The following is an 18,919-nucleotide window of genomic DNA, read 5'->3' on the forward strand; positions in this document are numbered from 1 at the left end:
ATCATGAAATATAAGCAGCAATTATTTTGGAGACTTTAAAGTAATGTTTTAATTTTTGTAAGTGAATACATAAGTTTGTGTGAGTGTAAATATTAAAAAATAATTTTATTATTATTAATACATATTTTTTTAAATCCTATGTTAATGTTTTTGAAATCCTATGTTAATGTTTTATATTCTTTGATCTGTGTCATTTGTCAGAGATTAGACCGCTCTACATATATTTATTTTGTGTGTCATATTAGAAGAATTCTGTATCTTTTGCAAAATAGCCTTAATAGTTTTTTATTGCTTTCCATGAGATAAGGACAATCAATATTTCTGGATTTTATCCCGGCTTCTAATTTATTCTTTGTCGAAAAGAAAAGGCGCATGACACATACTTCTGTACTATTCAAAGTATTATAATTATTAGTCAATATCATTTAAAGTATTATCATTTTTTTCAATATTTTGCGAAGAACTGCGGCATCGTTTGAATAATACTTTTCTACTATGTTATTTGGTACATAATGAGTATACCTTCGAATTTATAGAAAAATCTTCCAATCGCTGAATTATTGATTCATTTCGAGGTGCACATCGGTATAGCGCCTAAAATAAAAAATAATTATAAAAAATTAATACACTGTGCTGTATAATGCAAATAATACAAATAAACATATCACAGAATATATAAAGATAAAGTATGATAAATCATTAAAAATAATAATTGTACATTATGGAACATAACACAGATCGTCATTATCAGTTAATAAAATGTAGTATGGTTGAAATTTCCAATCATCTCTCTTGACGTTATATTTCTGCATACATTTATCTTTAAAATAATTCGAAGTACATATATCTTACTGAGATGCGGAATACCATAATAATAAACATCACCGTAACAAAGTCCATTTTCATATTTGTTGTGCCATGCAATTATGACACCAGTGGTATCAATATGTCTTTCGCTTATTTTATGCTTATATGAAACTATCAATCCAACTGCATATTTTACATTCAACGATCTTTCTTTAGAAAATGTTTTATTATATGAAATATTTACCGACTGAAATATTGGTATAATTATTTTTTTTTATTATGAAATTTATGTAATGTAATAATTAGAATTAATCAACATTTTATAATGTTGATATTATATAAATTTTCTAAACGTTATGATATAATGTTTTATAAATATAAGTTGAAAAATTTTAACTAATGTTTTATAAATGTTTTAAAAATATTATTTAATAACATATATTGCTGAAGATATTAATAAAATATTTTAAAAACGTTAATTTCAACATTACATAAATCTCTAAATCGATGTCAAAGTTTGTTCATAATGATGTTGCATACAATGTTAAAAACTATATACTTGACAAGAATAATAACGTTGTAGCAATGATTTTTTGCTTACTGGGTAGGTTCTATATTATAGGTTATAGGTTATAGATATAGGTTGCCGAAAAAAACTAGATAATATTATAAAAGTGAGCAAAGATGTTTTCTTAAGCGATAAGGACTTGATAAGAATAAGAATTCGATAAGGACCACAATCACATGGTCGAAACGTCGTCAAGCTAAATAAATTATTTACTCGCTAGTTTTTGGTCGATTAATTTCTAACCCTCCTATTTAAATACCAGTGACTGCTATTAATAATTTTGGAAATTTATTTATATAAATAATTACTAAGTCTACAGATATCTCTTCAAGATTATGAACTGGTTGAACATTTTCTCGTGTCATAAATTTTAACATTGTCTTCATCATTAAGTAATATACTTGTTGTTGACAGCAAAAATAAACGATCAGACTGGGTACAATTCAGATGTTTATTGTTAACACATTCGACCGACAATTTCAGTCAAGTGTCTATATAATTAATACATCTAAATTAAATACACAAAATATGACAATTAGTAGTAAAAATTGATAGTAAAAAATAAAGTTTTAATTAATACATGATTAAGATATTACACATACTATTGTATATATCGCAATAAACCTGTGTAATATGAACATTACAATCAATCTAATTAAAAATGATTTGAATTTCCGTGACAATATAATAAAGTATCGAACATTGAAATTGTATACCGGCATGCAAGATTCAAAATAAACGAAAAGAAATGAAAAAAAGCGAAAATAATCATCTATTTATGATAAATAAAGAGTAGACACTATAGTAGTTATAAAAGCAAAATGATAAAAATGTGTCATATTACCTAGAGAAAATTAGTCAATTTATATACACCACAGAACTTTACTTTATTACACAGGTACGGTCAAATTAAGTCGTGTGGTGAGTCGAGAGACGATGTGTGTCGATCGAGAGTTTAATACGTACTAAATTCTCTGTGTTGGTACCAAAACAATAGCAGTGACTTAGAGAGGTATATTATTTCGGGGAAAGCGTATATGATATTAAGAATCGAATCGTATATTAAATTTAAATTGTTTGTGTCTTTCTGTAAATTTATGGAGTCTTTATGCGTTTCTAAAAAGATCATTTCTGCAATCTTTCTTTTGTTGTAATGCGTTTCTGTAGAATAAGAGGAGATTGCTAGTTAATCATGATTGAAAATTATATATTATACATACAGAAATCAGTGCGCACAACAAATTTACTCTTTATTCAATTTTCAAACGTTTCGACAATTCCAAGCACTCGTTGTACAGCTCATACGTCCGATTGCTGAATCTCACGTTGGCGCAGTACTCATTCAGTGCTGTTTCGGTGCAATTGTAAAGATCGTCAGGCTTTATCTTGATCTGCCGCAGCTTCACCCAGGCGATGAATCTCTGACAATCGTAGCTGCCTGCTTTAAAACTTATGCTATTCCCAGTCAGATCAAGCTCCTTCAGCGAGCAGAACGGCGCCAGATCCTCGGTGCTGATCGAGGTAATTTTGTTGTAGGACACGTTAAGATTAAGGAGGGTTGGCTGGACGCCTATATTCGGGATCGTAGTTAGCTTGTTCTCGGTCAGCTGCAACAGTCTGAGAGGCGAGGTGACCTTCACCTTGAACACGGAATCGTTAAGATGGTTGTAGCCGAGGTAGAGCGTGTGAAGATACGGCAATTGGAAAAGACTCTTGGACAGAGTGTCGCAATCATTCAACCTGAGATCCAGCAGCTTCAGGTAAGGCTGATTGGCGAAAGCTTCCTCGTCAAGTTCAGTAATGGAATTGTCACCTAGATAGATGTAGGCCAGTTTCTTGTAAGGATGCAGACTGTCCTTTGTCAGTTCTTTCAAATAATTCCCAATAAGATTGAGCATCTAGCAAACAGAAGAGAAATGTTATCAGAAATGAAACGTATACAGGGCGATTTTAATCGATCCACGCGAATATCTTTGAACAATGCAATTTAAAATGCTTCATACGAAATTGTTTGACTTCGAGTTGGGTATAAGATGGTGTCATTGGTTTGACCTTGCATAGTCGCTTGAAGATCACATAAAGGTCATCTTCAATATCTTATGTAGTATTAAAAGTAGTTAGAAAAATATGCATTGAAAAATAGGGTTTCCATTTAAGTAATTAAAGATGACCTTTAAACGGCTATCCAAGGTCAAATATATGATATGAAATCTTATATAAAAAATAATTTTTAATAAAAACTTTTATTTAATTTTAATATTTAAAGTTTTAATATAATGTTTTCAATTTATAAATCTTAATTTCCCGTATTTAAAAAAAGTGAAACAAAGTTTCGTGGATTTTTGAAACTCACTACGAATTTCTCTATTTTATGCGAATTGCAGATAAGATAAAAAAATCGTCATTATATATACAGAAAATATCTTTTTATAATGCCAAAAACATACATGACTATTTTTTTATTGCAATTTTATGTAAGATATATTTAAACGACTATCTCACCTGTATGTCTACGTTCAAATTTAACGGGATTTTGAGTAATTTCAGTTTGGAACATTGCGCTTCCAGTACCGAGTTAACGTTGTTGTAGCTGCACGGATTCGGAAGCGGATCCTGGTCCATTATTTCCGCGGATTCCGATGAATCCACGAAAACATTTGGTACTGAGGCTACGACAAAGCCCAGTAAGAAGAATCCGTTAATGAGAAAGATGCTCATATCTGCAACAAAATCAGCGGAAACGTACGCTTATAAACTTTGACCAAACTTTGCCGCAACCGGATAATTAATCACTCGCGAAGGTGCAATATTTAGGATTCCCTCTCTACATAGCCACATTATTATTTATAGTATTTTAGTATCACGCAATATCTCTCCATCTCTCTCTTTCTCTCTATTATATTTTAAATTATTCCAAAGACCAAAATCCACGAAATAACTAATATCTTTAATAATTATCACCACCGTTTAACTTTTACATATGAGACGGAATCAGACGGATGTATTAATTTTTTGAATACAACGATCTCTCGGTCAAATGAAAAGTTTGTAACAAATTGGTACAGGAAGAACACGTGTTCGAACAGATATATAAATTTTTTTTCCAATCACCCTTTTATATATAAAATAAACACAATTTTTAATCTTGTAGATCACGCGATTCTCTAATCTAATGACCAGTTTCACGACGAGAATATTAATATCGTGAAACAGATTTTATTTAATAACTGCTTTCCTAAACATGTAATTGATCGTTGAATTAATAAAAGGATTAATTTTTTAAAACACAGAAACATGAATAAATCGAGTAATGAGCGAAATATTGTTGATAAATCTCCTTTCATTTCACTACCTTATGTTAATAGCTCAGGCGATATCGATCGAATTTTTAAAAATATTGGATTTAATGTTGTTTATAATATTCCTTAAAAAACCGAATCATTTAATTACACTCGGCAAGGATAGACTGCCTACAGATAAAAAGACAAAAGTAGTTTACGAAATTAATTGTAATGATTGCAACGTGTCATACATCGGACAAACAAAGAGACATCTATGTACACGTGTAAAGGAACATTTCAGCGACATCAAAATGCATTCGAGTAATTTATCAGTTATCAGCAAACATAAAAATTGAATTCGATTACGATTTTGACTGGACTTCGCCGGTTATTTTGCACAGTGAAAAACATGTAAGAAAAAGAGAAATTGCTGAAATGTTTTTTTATTAAGAAAAATAATAACGCTATTAACTTACAAAAGGATACCGACAATTTAAGTAATATCTACGACAAAATAATAAAGGTCTCTCATAACTCGTCTAAGAGTCTTGACATGTTGTCCAATCTGACATGTTCTTGACATCTTAAAATTATATAATAATTTTATTTTTATTTTCACAAGTATGTTTCGCTTCTTTTTATTATTTTGTAATATTGTTAAGTAAAGTAATTTTTTATTGTATTAATCTCTGTACTGTATTTCTTCTCTATGTATATCTAGATTACTTGATAAGAGATATATATATACAGGGTGTCCCGGAACACCCTTAACAACGTTTGTGTGATGATAGAGCGCATCGATACGAATAAAAAAGTCTTATACCATTTTGCAATATCTTTAATCATAACTTTAATCAAAATATTGAATTTTAAAGTCAAGCGAATAAAAGCGAGTAAGAGAGATAAAGTCAAGCAAATAGGAGAGAAAGTTTTATTAAATATATCGCAAAATGGTATAAAACATTTTCGTTCGTCTTGATGCGTTCTATCACCGCACGAACGTTGTTAAGGATATATATATATATATATATATATATATATATATTTAAATTAAATAGAGAGCATAAACAAATATAAACCAAGTTTGTAAAATACACACGAATATATTTTTATCTATACTTTTTATAAATTTTTATATTTATAAATATATAAATTGTTATAATTATTAAATATATATATATATATTTATATAATTATTAAATATAATGTCTGCAATAATATTGTGAATTTGAAAAGGTTAGGTATAAATTAATTTTAAAATTTCTTAAATCACATTCATGTTAAAATTTTTTAAATGTCAGAATATTACTTCAAATGCTTCAAAAGGCAATTTTTTGTGTATAGTCTTTTAAATATATTTTTCACCGAGTTTTTGCAAAGTTCCTTTTTATGCGATGTGTCCATCAAGTAGAAAAACAAAAAAGTTTATATATAGAAAAACTTACCTTTGAACATATCCTCTGAAATTGCTTACACGTGGAACTAAAATTCTCAACGTCCAGCTAATAGTTACGATTGATTTTCTATGCACTAACGCACTTAGTGTATCGTGGACAGCCATAGACTGGGAATGACCAAATGCCTCAAGAAGTGGTAGGGACAAAGGAAAAAGATAAAATAAATATTTCTTTTATCTTTTATTCGTGTTTCCACAACGACCGGCCGTATCCTGGAATTTTTTGGTCTAGCTTCTTTGTTAGTGGGAAAAAATTCATTTTCTTTTGTATAATTTTCAGGTCTCGTTCTATTGTTTGCATTATACTATAGACTATAAATTATTTACGTCATAAAATAATGACATATTTTGCCTGCACCTAAATTATTTCTGTTACAACTTCATGAATTCTTTTTCCTTAATATTATTTTAGAATTGTTTCTATTCCTGCAAAAAAATCTAGTTATTTCTAAAAGTTCTCAAAATTATCTTTCTATGTGTTTTTGACAATGTTTATAGCCATAATAATTGTTTACTAAAAATCATATTTTTTTTAATATAAATCTAAATCATAAGAAGGCGTGAAGAGCCAAACGCGGATGTTGCTATGAAAACAAATCGTGCACAAGGCACATATTACTCTTGGTGTACTAACCAAGACTTTGAAAATTGAAATAATCTCTTACTTGAGATTTTATTTCAAAAACCCCTTGACCCCTCTATCGAAATAAATAATTAAATGCGAAAGAAAAATATAGATCCGAAAGTCGCTGAATCGGGAATCGAACCTTTCAAATAAAATAATAATAAAAAATAACCAATAAAAAATAAATACATTGTGCTATGTAATTAATATAAATAAAAATATCACAGAATATATAAAAATAAAGTATGATAAAGCATTTAAAATAATGCTCGTACATTGTGGACATAACACAGTCCTTCATTATCAGTTAATAAAATGTAGTATGGTTGAAGACAATAATCATACATATGTGCTAAAAAGTCATTTATTTATTTAAAATTAAGTAATTTAAAAAAATTCTATTTCTTTTATAATTTATAAAAAAGATATTTATGTATTTCTACCAAAATCAATTCAGTTTTTTATTTTTAAGTAAGAGATGAACGACTTCTCTTGTAATTAATAATATTATAATATTTAGCTATATGAAGACTAGTATTGCGATGTATATAATATATATATTTATATATATTACACGATTGTATTATTATAAATCAATTATAAATCAACACCTTTTTGCTCTGTATTCTTTAATTTAATACAATTTTCTTGTTTTAAAATTAAGAAAATTTTAATCAATTTTCATAAATATATTTTCCGATTTCTAGTTAATCAAATAATTCGTAATTTAAAAAAATGCATTATAATAGTATTATATCTAATAACTTTTCCAAATAATATCAAAATATTAATTGACTAATAAAGACATTATAAAATCAAGAGACAAGAAGTAGTTTCAGAGAATCCTGATTAATTTACTCTTTAGATAAAAAAGAAAAACAGCTGTAACTTGAAAGTTAGGTGATCGAAACGCTGCGAAATCATTGAATCACTTTATTGTCACACGCCATCTCTGGCATCGGGGGTATCTTTTATCAGATATATGATACTGGATACAGTCACTAATGTTTTTATACTTAATCATCTCGTGATCTCCTACCGCGAACTCCGTGAGATGACAGCCTTTAGAGCGATCCGCAGTTGGTCGCGTGCGAGAAAATATGGATGTAAAATATATATATATATATATATATATATATATATATATATATAATATATATATATATATATTATAATTTGAAAAAATGAAAATATATAATACATTCATATATATATTGTGTAATGTTCACTTTGAATGAATTCGGATTTCTTCGATGTTTTTTTTTTTTCAAAGAGAGAGAGGAACAAACGTTCACAGAGTTCTCGGCCGGGATTCCCCGAAATGTCCTCTAAACGTACTGCTTAAATTCTTTCGTTCTTTTGTAATTTTTATACTTTTGTTCTTTCTTTTGTTCAACGAAAAGTGATACATCATTTCTAACGCCAACTGTTTCGTTTCCAAGGACATGTTCTCTCTCTTTCTTTTTCGCTTTCTCTCTCATTAACTCTCATTTTTGCTCTTTCGCGCATCTTTCTCTCTCTCTCTCTCTCTCGCTCTTTTTCTTCTGCATTTTTGAAGAAATAAATTCAAACATTTATCATGATAAAATTATAGAAATGTACGAGTCCCGCTGCGCGTGCGTGGTTGCGTTTTCAACAACGATGAGGAACACCCGGTATAATATAATAAAAACATTTTCTTTTTTTTGTTTAATATTGATAGTAAAATTTCTTCGCGCACGCACACGCATCTTTTTACGACCGACTCGTAACTCGTTCCAGAAGATATCGGATAACGTTAAGGAAAAGTAATTTGTTACACTTGAAAAGAGCTCTAGAGAATATAGTTCAAAGTCTACCGAAACAATGACATAAACAATTTGGGAACCACGTGATTTTTCAAAAATTATAAGGACACGTCAGGGAAATACGAGTCGCTCACAGAATTATAATATAATTTAAGCTATGTGATGGAGACTTCTTTCTACGAGAATAATCAGTAAAATTTATTTCACCCCAAGGAGAATAGAAATGTCAAATTGACGTCGAAATATAGTCATTTTAGTTCGTCAAAATGACATCAAATTGCATAAAATTTTGATATCCACAATGATAAAAAATTATTATTTTGTATTAAAAATAATTGAGATGCAAATTTAAGACGTAAGCCGCTTAAAATAATATTTTAATCAACAATTTAGTTTTTAATACAATAACTCAACTCTTCTGCGAACTGCAATTGATATCTGAATATGAAAAACGTTAACCTTTCATTATCTTCATAATAATAAGCATTGTATATACACAGTCGAGAAACGTACATCACATTTTCTAAAAATCTAAAGTCAAAAAAAGTTATTTTTTAGTCATCTTCGAGATCGAGATTTCCATGATCAAAAAATAACATAAATTTAGTCAATATGACGTGAAATTGACATCATTTTGACTTTTCTGTTCTCCTTGGGAGCTCGACATCTTGCTCCGACGTGGTCTCGTTTACAACATTTCATCTTTTCGCTGGCTTTTTCGCACACATTTTCTCTCACACATACACGCACACGTGTACACACCCTATTGTGTCGTATTATAAACCTAAATTATGTGACTCTCTAAATTTGACAAAAGTGGTACCCCTTGGCTCTCAGGCATTTTTCATTCGTAATGTTTTCTTTCATTTTTATTTTGTTTTTTCCCCTTTTTCCTGCTAGGTCACTTCTTTTCTCTCATCGATATCTTTTCTTTTTTTCGTATCCCCAATTTTCGTTAACTTCTACTGTTCATATCGATATTAGCACTTGGGGTTTCACCCCGTACTTTTTCATTAAGTTAATTAATAATATATATATATATATATATATATATATATATATATATATTTATATATATATATATATATATATATATGTATGTATGTATGTATATATATAGGTACAAAGTCGGATATAATAATTTGTGTTCGTTTCATTAGTTTTTAATATGTATATATGTGTGATTCACGATACGCGTGTCCAATCCTAGAATTGAGCATGCCTATATACAGATGGGCATGGCAAGAATAGAAATCGACGCGTGTCCTCCTTCACAAGTTGTTTCTTCTAGCAAATCAACGTCTTATTCGATAATTGAAGCTCATACGAATTTATTTAATATTATTACTATAGAGAATAATGATAAGGCGCGCAAAGACAGATTATTTTCATTATTAATTTTTTTTTATGGTTCGTAAAATTTTTTATCAGTCGTGATTTTTAATAATTTGGAAAATATATTGTCATTTTTTTATTCGACTGCGACAAATAATTTCTCGCACAAGTCTTTGCGAATTTTTTTATATTTTACGGTTTTGAAAAATAAAATTAATTTAATCGATTGTTTTTTTTTTTTTTTTTTTTTTTTTTTATTCAGGAAAAATCGCATAGAAAAAACAGCTGAGAAGGAAGACGAGGAACGTCGAATTAATTTCGCGAAGGATCTTATACAGCCGTCTCTGTATAAACGGCGCATTACAAACTGAAGAGTTACATTAGTAGTAGTAGTAATATAGTAGTCTTGTATATTTTATCAATTAACTATTACAGAATATTACGCATATTTATGTATTTACGTCATCATTGTCCCACGATCTTGATAAATCCGCGTGCATTTGCAAAATATGTACTTAGAAATGAGCTTATTTATAGTAATATTATTATTTTTTTTTCTTTAATCTTTTCACAATACTTTACATATACATATCCTCTTCGGAGATATTAGAACCCTACTTTTTTTTTGTCTTTGTTTTCTCACGAGTAAAAAAGCCTCATCCACTTTGCCGTACGCCTCTAATTTAAGCAATGTTATAAGATATGATAAGATACCACCCCTCTCTATACACAATTTCCCATCCCCCGTTTCCTAAAAAAATTTCCATTTCGATTTGGAGAGAAAGTTTATATCGTTCATCTAGGATTTTTTTTTTTTTTTGTTATATCTGTTAACATTTCGGATTATCGATGTGACGCAGCTACGTGGCTTTTGTAAATCAATTATGATATACTTCGTTTCTCCCACTCTTTCTCCCTCGCAACTCTAAGCTATAAATTCTTACGTCATAGATCATAGCTCGCTTAACGACGGATGCGTGTATTTCGATGGCAAATTCGATATATATATATATATATAATATCTCAGCACGCGTATATCAAACATCGCGCTTACATTAATTTCCGGCCTTAATTCAAAGAACTCGCGTATAGAAATATAGTCGTATATTATCGAAGAGCGAAAATGCACGAGTGTGTGTGTATATGTGTATATATGTGTGTGTGTTTGTGTTAGTGAAGATGAGAGACAATCGGTTTTGAAAGTTGCAAAGCAAGATATTATACTTGGTCAATTAGATTAGTAAGTAATTATGATAGAAGAGAGATGTCGACATCTCTCTCGATGTCACCGCATTGTTTGTTAATTTTACGATTTTTTTTTTTTTTAATCACTCAGGAAACGTGACGCGAATCATTTCGGATAGAAATCTTCTCTGCGCGCTCGAACCTATATATATATATTTCTCTCTCTCTCTTTCTTTCTCTCTAGCGAATTGTTTATCGGAGATTTTACAAAAATATACGTAATATAGCCGCTTGAAGCTACTGCATTTTCCATTTATCGAAGGTTTTTTTTCGGTATAATATCCAAGGAGTACCTTTTCCACGCACGCAATTACAATGACGTAATTTCATAAAAATATATATAGAATCGCGCTAAAAAAAGCAGCTTAATTTATAACAAAGAAAAATTCGCGCAACGATTTTCCCAATTTTTAATTTGTCAATTTGCGAAAAAATACATAAATCGCGACATAAATACATCGACGCAATATATATCCTACTTAAGGGGATGCTGACCACGTCTATTTTACCGACTTTGAATTCAAGGGTTTTTCTTTTTATTGGCTATAGAAATTAAAAAATCCTTCTCCACAATTAAAGTACTGACAATAATAAACGGGGAGCGCTGTAATTTTGTATAAAAAGCAATAAAAGTTAAAAAATTACAGTTTTTATCGGTCTCTTGCATCAGCTCATAATTATACTTATTTAATACAAAAGTTTTGCAGTTTATTTGTGCACAAAATATGGTGCTCCCAATAAAGATGATATGAAAGAATAATACAGAAGTAATAAAAATAAGATTAAAAGCCTGTATCAAAAAATTCACCATCTGTATATTCAATAAAAAATAAACCTAACCTAACTTAAAGTCGGTATAACAGAACTATGGCAGCATCCCCTTAAATAATACTTAAAAACACATTTTTCTTTTCGCACAGATATTCCCTCCTCGATCCTCCAATTTTCTTTCATAATTAAGTCGAAATGTTTGTCTTCCAGACATCAAAAACTTAATAAAAAATAATTCTCTATCTCTCTCTCTCTCTCTCTCTCTCTCTCTCTCTCTCTCTCTCTCTCTCTCTCTCTCCCTCTCTCCCTCTCTCTCTCCCTCTCTCTTTCTTTCTCTCTCTCTCTCTCTTTCTCTCTATTTCTCTTTCAGGGCACGAATGTAATTATTTACTAATTCACAGCAGACGCTTCACGTGCATGTGCATTCTCGCTGAATGTATATGTATCTTCGCGAGTGTTTAAGATATACGCACGAAGAAAGATCGAACACATAGCACGATAATAATCAAGATATATATATAAAATTAATGGCAAGCGTTTACGCATTTTTTTTCTTACAGAGATTTACAAAGCCTCTTAAATATTTATAGTGTGGCGGTCACTCTGCTTCTTTGTTCTCTTTTTTTTCTTTGTACAAAATCGAGTACGAAAAAGAATTTTAGCCGCGACGCGAGTTATAATGGGCGGTTCGTTTTTTCCTTTTTCCTTCTCCCTTTTTTTATTTCGTCTTAATTTGTGTTTCGAGAATTTTCTGGTTCTTATACGCGTAAATAAGGTTCTTTGAAAAATGAAAATGCTCTATAATTTAATAATAATTATTCGTTCAAATGTAACTTCTTTATATTCCCGGCTTTTCCTCGAGATTGAGCTAATTAAAAAAAAAAAAACAGCCGAAAAAGAAGAAAAAATAACAGATGTCATATTGTAGGAATCGATTTATCAGTCTGCTTCGTATTTGAGAAAATGTGGTATACTATATGTAACGCCTGCCCCACATTTTTCTACATATTATAATGGTTGTCTCTGATTTTTCGGACAAGTTACTAATAAAAACGAAGCTTAAAAAGCCGAGTTGATGTGATATAGCGTGTACGATGACTGACAAATGTTATTTATACCAAGGAACAAACAGTGTAGTTAAAATTATATCATCGTACATTCTACTTGTAATTCGAATTATACTAATTTGAAAGGGGCCAAATCAGATTGAGGTGTATCTAATTAATAATAATGGAGAAAACGCGAGAAAACTATAATGACGATCGATATATCGATTAGAAAACGATAACTTAACGGAGGATATTAACGCAAACATTGTCATTAGCCATTCAAACCTGCGCGCACATATATATATCGCACACAAATTCATATAGTTATTATATTATTTACATTAAATTATATATATATATATATATATGTATATATATATATGCTCTGACGGTGACATTTTTGACTAAAAATTTGACAACGATAAAATGTCTTTTTTTAGCCGACCGTTTCGAAGATCGGTATTTGTAGTACTTGAACTGTCCTAAAATTATATACAAAGTTTGGAAACGTTTTCCATAAGCATATATGTAATATATTTATATTTATGTATACTTGTTCTCTTTTTTTCTTTCTCTCTCGCGATATTTTAAATCTTTCTCGCATTCGTCAATTCGACGAAGTCCATGACGAAGTTCGCTCGTTTATTTTTTTTTTTTTCACTGTGTAGTCATTAATCTTGTTAATCACTTAACTTCACATTTAGATTCACTGAAAACGAGTGTCATTTTAATCGTTTGCATTCGCATATTATTTATTCCAGTACACCACATTTGAGTTCACATCTATCCCGAACTTGCTTGATTTGGTTGGTTTTCACTGTAAATTGAAATAAACAAAATATATTACTAATTAATCTCGTAAACGTAATATATGTTATTACTAATTCATTACATGAAATATTGAATGATAAAGATTCTGTGTAATGTTCATTCAAATATTATCATTACATATATACAAACACACAGATAGAGTATAGTATATAATATTATATATTATATATTATATATATATATATATATATATATATATATATATATAATAATTCCATTATAATCTTTCCAATTATTTTCCAAACTATTTGAACGTTCGGAAAAACGATTTAAATAGAAATTTTCTGTTTTAAGAGGAATAATCTTATTATTATATAGGAAGACACAAATCTAGTGTAAATTTGTGTGACATTTATGATCGAAATTTCTATGGTAAAGAATAAAAAAAATTTTCAATATCCATTTAACAAAGAAAAAAATATAAATAATGGTAAATGACTTAGAGTGAGGCCTCGAAAAACCAATATATCATAAATTAATGAATGCGTCTCGGAATAGGCTAAAAGCCCAGGTAAACAAAAATATATAGTTCTATTTAAAAGAACAAAGGCCACTTTCAAACCTTCAAAAGAAATACCGAAATATCGATGATACTTTAATCTACGCAAGACTTGTGTCCATAATAAGATGTCCTTCACAAGTAAGTTTTATTTAAAATATTTTTTCGGACAACGAATAGTTGGAGAGATAATTACGTGGAAAGATTTTAATAGGACACCCTGTATATTTAAGACTATAGTCTATCTATAAATTTTCTCGGCACCATTCAATACGTAAAATTGTGATTAACGTTTTAAGAACACCTCGAAAAAATATACATAAGAGGATAGGACTCCGAAACGGCACAAACTTACCTTCGCTTATTTTTTTAACAAATTTTTATATATTATATCGATAAAGAGATTGAAATTATAAATATATTAAAAAACTGTTACGACTCGCTATATATTTACAAGGAAAAAATCAGAGTTTTGGAAAAAAATGCAATATGTTGTGCAAAGTTGGAAATTAAATATGTGATATATATATCAAGCAATAATACCAGGAAGAGTTTACGAAAAGTAGTTCCCATTATATGTGGACAAGTGTAGAAAAATATTAAAAAGTCGCAAGATGCAAATTGAAAAATATAGCGTTCAAGAATTAATAAAAAAAAACAAGGAAAAGAATCGAACTTTCTCACGTTCGAATAAAATTTCGGAGACACATCTCGTCTACACAAGTTTGGAAAAGTCAGCAATCGATACAGATAAAATACAATGGCAACAAAGTATATCGAGCGCGCGTGATAACGCAATCTTGCGTCGTTTCTATATCGGTTTTCGATTATCTCTACGTCGACTACTTCGAAGCCGCATAGAATTATTATATTTTTTGGTATATGTAACAAGGACAAGCATTTTCAAAAAGAAGAGGAGATTTCTATACAGAACGTAATGGAGATGGAAAGAAGATATATTGGCAACAACAAATGTGTATCAAGATTTCACATGGGTACTTGAGAGGGCCTAATTGGAAAAATTGTTTTTCGATTTTAACGTAATTTCGCGAATTGTATAGAAAAATTATAAATTTTAATATAAATATCGTGTGTGCGTGTACCCACGTTAAATCGTTATCCAAACTATCTACGAACGATGCCTTGATTCTCAGTGCGTACCTAAAAACTATCTGGCGCTCCGGGAACACATGGCTGGCTACGTCTACATCTAGTCCTACATAGAGACTAGTGGCTCGTCTGATATGCCGTACATGATATGTGATGTACTAGTGGTGTTTCTAGAAAGACATGTCCTCTCCCGTACGTACTTTTTTTTTTTTTTTTTTTCATACCCTTTCCTCGCATTCCGTTTATCTTTCGATTTCCCTCTTCTCTTTGTTTCCCTTTTTTCTGCCCTCTCTCGCAAAACCTTTTATTATATCACCGTACAAATTGATTTCCGCATTCCAAGTTAAAATCTGACTTTTACCGTATTTCAGAGCCAAACGTCACTCGTTAAGTAGTCTTAGGCTTCAACATTTAATGTAACTTACGAGAGGGTTGGGAAGGTACGCGTGTTAAGATTCTCTTGAAACTTTTTTGTTTGTTTGTCAACCGTAGTGAGAAAGAATATTAATATATTACGATAGAGAATTATTTGTAAGACGCTATCCTCGACTCTTTTACACAATAAATGTAATACGGTAATCTCAAATAGTTATTTAATTCTGAATATATATGTGTAATACTTTACATTTGACGCTACGTCATCAAACCACTGATTTTTTTCTGCAGGTCATTTAAGGATATTAAAAACGTTTATAATGATCATTGTGTTCACTTTCAATCCCTCTAATTGTTTATCAGTAAGTATACGATACTACCTTATATATACATCGAGACTCGTGCATTTCGGTATCCTAAATTGAAATGGTGGAAGCGACTATATAGGTGCACCGCGAGATAGGAGCTCGAACTCAATCTAGTGTTTTTTGTTCTACTTTGCTCTACTGTAAGAAAAAAACTCAAACATCTCTCCTCCGTTAAACACATGTGTAAAAGGAATTATTTTTATTTTTTATTCGGCACGCGTTCTTCGGACAGTCGATCTTTTAGATTTTAAAAGAATCGAGAGACGTGACCGAAGATCGACGGGACAAAGCAAGGGATGGAGCTCCACTGACCAGGGCTTGGGTGTCAAACAGCTTGTACCATCCGAACACCATCTGACTGAGGTCCAGCTCATCCAATACGATTTGTGCAATACCCATGAACACTTTTTTTCCCTCTATCCGACCATAATCGCCCCACACTGTCACCTGAAACCGCGACATAATCATCACAATCAATGCTAGACTTAGATAACTTTAAAATTAGTTAGATAAAGATAAGGTGAAAATATGCAAATTCATCTTAGATAAGATAGATTAGATATAATTTTGTTTTAAATACACTCCCCAAAATAATTAAGGGATCAAAAAAAATTGTTTAAAGAATAGGCAAATTTTAAACAGCTGTAACTTTGTTTTTAAAAATAATAATTTAAATTTTAAAAAAGGGTTTTAAAGTTTGAAATTTCTACTTTCGAAAGGTCATAGCTTTTTTCATTTTCTTTAATTCTGATATTTTTTACATACAAAAAACAGCGAACATAACGAAATGGAAATTTTCGTCTCACTTTGTAGACATGTTACATACACAAGAAGATATGAAAAAATTTTTTGACATTCTTCCGTTAAAGCCTGAAGTTTTCCCTGCAAAATCATTTTTTAAAATTTAAATTTCGATTTTTCCTTATCAAGTTATGGCAAATTGAAGAGAAAATGTCATTTTTACTTTAATCGTTCATAACTGCCTTAAAAATTATCGTAGAGCAATTTTAAGAATGGATTCTTAAAGCTGAATCTTTACTCTATAGTATGATATAGAGACTGAATTTTTTTTAACTCGTGAACTTTTTACAAATAGATGAAAATAAAGAAGAAATTCGCGAGTTTTCTCCTTTTTGTTCGAACTTTGAAAAAAAGTTATGTAAAGTGAGTAAAAAAATTTTATCGACTAAAATTTGTATACCTTCTAGTACTCCAAACTTGGCGTAAAATCACAGACTTCCTGTAATAATTTCTTTATAATGATCCGTATGTTTAAAATAATCCGATGTGTACAGCTATTTAAAATTTGCCTATTTTTTTGGATAATTTTTTTATCCTTTAATTATTTTAAGAAGTGTATATCCAGTGTTGTGCTTAGATAATTTTAAAATTAGTTAGATAAAGATGAGATGAAAATATGTAAATTTATCTTAGATAAGATGAAAATAATTTTGTTTTGAATATATCTAAATAAAAGATCAAATTGTATAGCGATTCATCTAGATAATTTTTAAACGATAATTTATAAGACTAGTTATGCAAACACAGTTATAAAAAAATGTAAACTATAAAAACAATACAAAAATATATTTATACTTTTATTTTTTTCGTCAAACTTTCTGAACATTATTTTGGATACACTTATTCTAGATGACATTTTTTATTTAAGATGCAGATAGGTATAGATTTTTATTATCTATATAAAGATAATGTTAAAATTTCATCTAGATGCTCATCCATATAATTTTATTTAGATAATAGCAAACACTGATAACAACACGCCTGCATCTTAAAATGCCTGCGAAAATAAATTGAACAACAGTTTGAGACACACCTGTAATATGCAGCCCCGACAGTTTTCTTTAAAAGCCAACAATTGTTGATAGAATGGATCTAGCGTCTTTCTGGCCATCAACGTTTTCGCTTTCTCTATGCACCTTTTACCATTCACCAAGTAAAGCTTCACGTAAGGGGCTGGAATAAAAAGGATCGCATTGGCGAAAGAAACGGCCACCGCGGTAAGAGAGGCGCTACCGAAGCAAAACAAATATGGCCGCCGCGAATATACAACAGATTTAAGTGTAAAAATAATTTTTTTTAATGAAAAAGATGTCATTGCGGCTAGACACACTCTGTGATTATACAAAAGCTACGCCTTGATCAAGGAATCTGATCAAAAGCCAGAATGTTATAAATTCCGGCATGATTATTATGTGCGGTGTAACTATAAAAAGTCAAGAAAGAATAGATTTATATTCCTTATGTCTACAAATAAGCGCCTTGACATCAGAATCACTGGAACATTATTATTTAATTTATTTTTCAAATAATAATAAGATATAATGTTAGATGTATATTCGCGGCGGCCATTATGATAGTTTACGCGACCGCCACTAGTGTCGCATTGAATTTTTAAGTCCCGAACAGATGTTCGGGAAACTTTCTACTCGAAAGAGCAGGTAACGGCAAGCCTTACCTGGTATTGCTTTGCTGCCTTGCTTCGCTTTAAGATCTTTGGCACGTATGACCTCTACCTCCAGGTAACCCTTCGTGTGGCTCAAGGACAGCTGGATCTCCCCGAGGCAGCGGGCACCGAGAGCTTGTCTTCCCACAACCTGACCAGGTCCAAGATCTTCGATGAAGTCTCTCAGCTGCCCCTCGCCTGCCATTCGCAGATTCGGAGACCAGCTGCGGTTTTCAAAATTATACGTTTAGCAACAATATCGATGCGACTCCTTCGTTTACTACGGAAAGTATATATGAAGTATGAGAGAGAGAAGAGAGAGAGAAAGAGAGGAAAAAAAACGCTTGA

The 18,919-nt window shown here is 30.4% G+C and overlaps 2 protein-coding genes across 3 annotated transcripts in view; both read right to left on the minus strand.

Moving 5' to 3' along the window:
- Window position 1: 1 nt before the first annotated feature.
- Window positions 2–6,200, minus strand: LOC114937217 (asporin-like). Of its 2 annotated transcripts, XM_085487302.1 has the most exons (5): window positions 6,102–6,200; window positions 3,878–4,095; window positions 2,220–3,273; window positions 719–820; window positions 2–594 (listed from the first exon to the last, which is right to left on the minus strand). In XM_085487302.1, exons 1-3 carry the CDS (start codon window positions 6,109–6,111, stop codon window positions 2,626–2,628), a joined length of 876 nt encoding a protein of 291 aa, XP_085343428.1. In that variant the 5' UTR covers window positions 6,112–6,200; the 3' UTR covers window positions 2–594; window positions 719–820; window positions 2,220–2,625. The 2 variants fall into 2 exon arrangements, with proteins under 2 accessions (XP_085343428.1, XP_085343427.1); XM_085487301.1 differs by lacking the exon at window positions 719–820.
- A 1,456-nt stretch (window positions 6,201–7,656) lies between these two features.
- Window positions 7,657–18,919, minus strand: part of Rim (Rab3 interacting molecule) — a 108,920-nt gene continuing 97,657 nt past the window's right edge. Inside the window, 4 exon segments of the mRNA XM_085487306.1 lie at window positions 7,657–13,741; window positions 15,416–16,554; window positions 17,942–18,081; window positions 18,584–18,795. Of these exon segments, the coding sequence (XP_085343432.1) occupies window positions 16,348–16,554; window positions 17,942–18,081; window positions 18,584–18,795 (559 nt within the window). The 3' untranslated portion in view covers window positions 7,657–13,741; window positions 15,416–16,347.

The sequence above is a fragment of the Nylanderia fulva genome, unplaced genomic scaffold (assembly GCF_048542155.1).
Source record: "Nylanderia fulva isolate GAGA-0341 unplaced genomic scaffold, ASM4854215v1 Scaffold53, whole genome shotgun sequence".
Classification (NCBI taxonomy): Eukaryota; Metazoa; Arthropoda; class Insecta; order Hymenoptera; family Formicidae; genus Nylanderia; species Nylanderia fulva.

Bases quoted from the DNA above. Each gene is read 5' to 3' on its own strand.
- LOC114937217 (XM_085487301.1), bottom strand. The intron at 3,274-3,877 runs GTGAGATAGTCG...TCTGTTTGCTAG, and splicing joins ATTTGAACGTAGACATACAG to ATGCTCAATCTTATTGGGAA.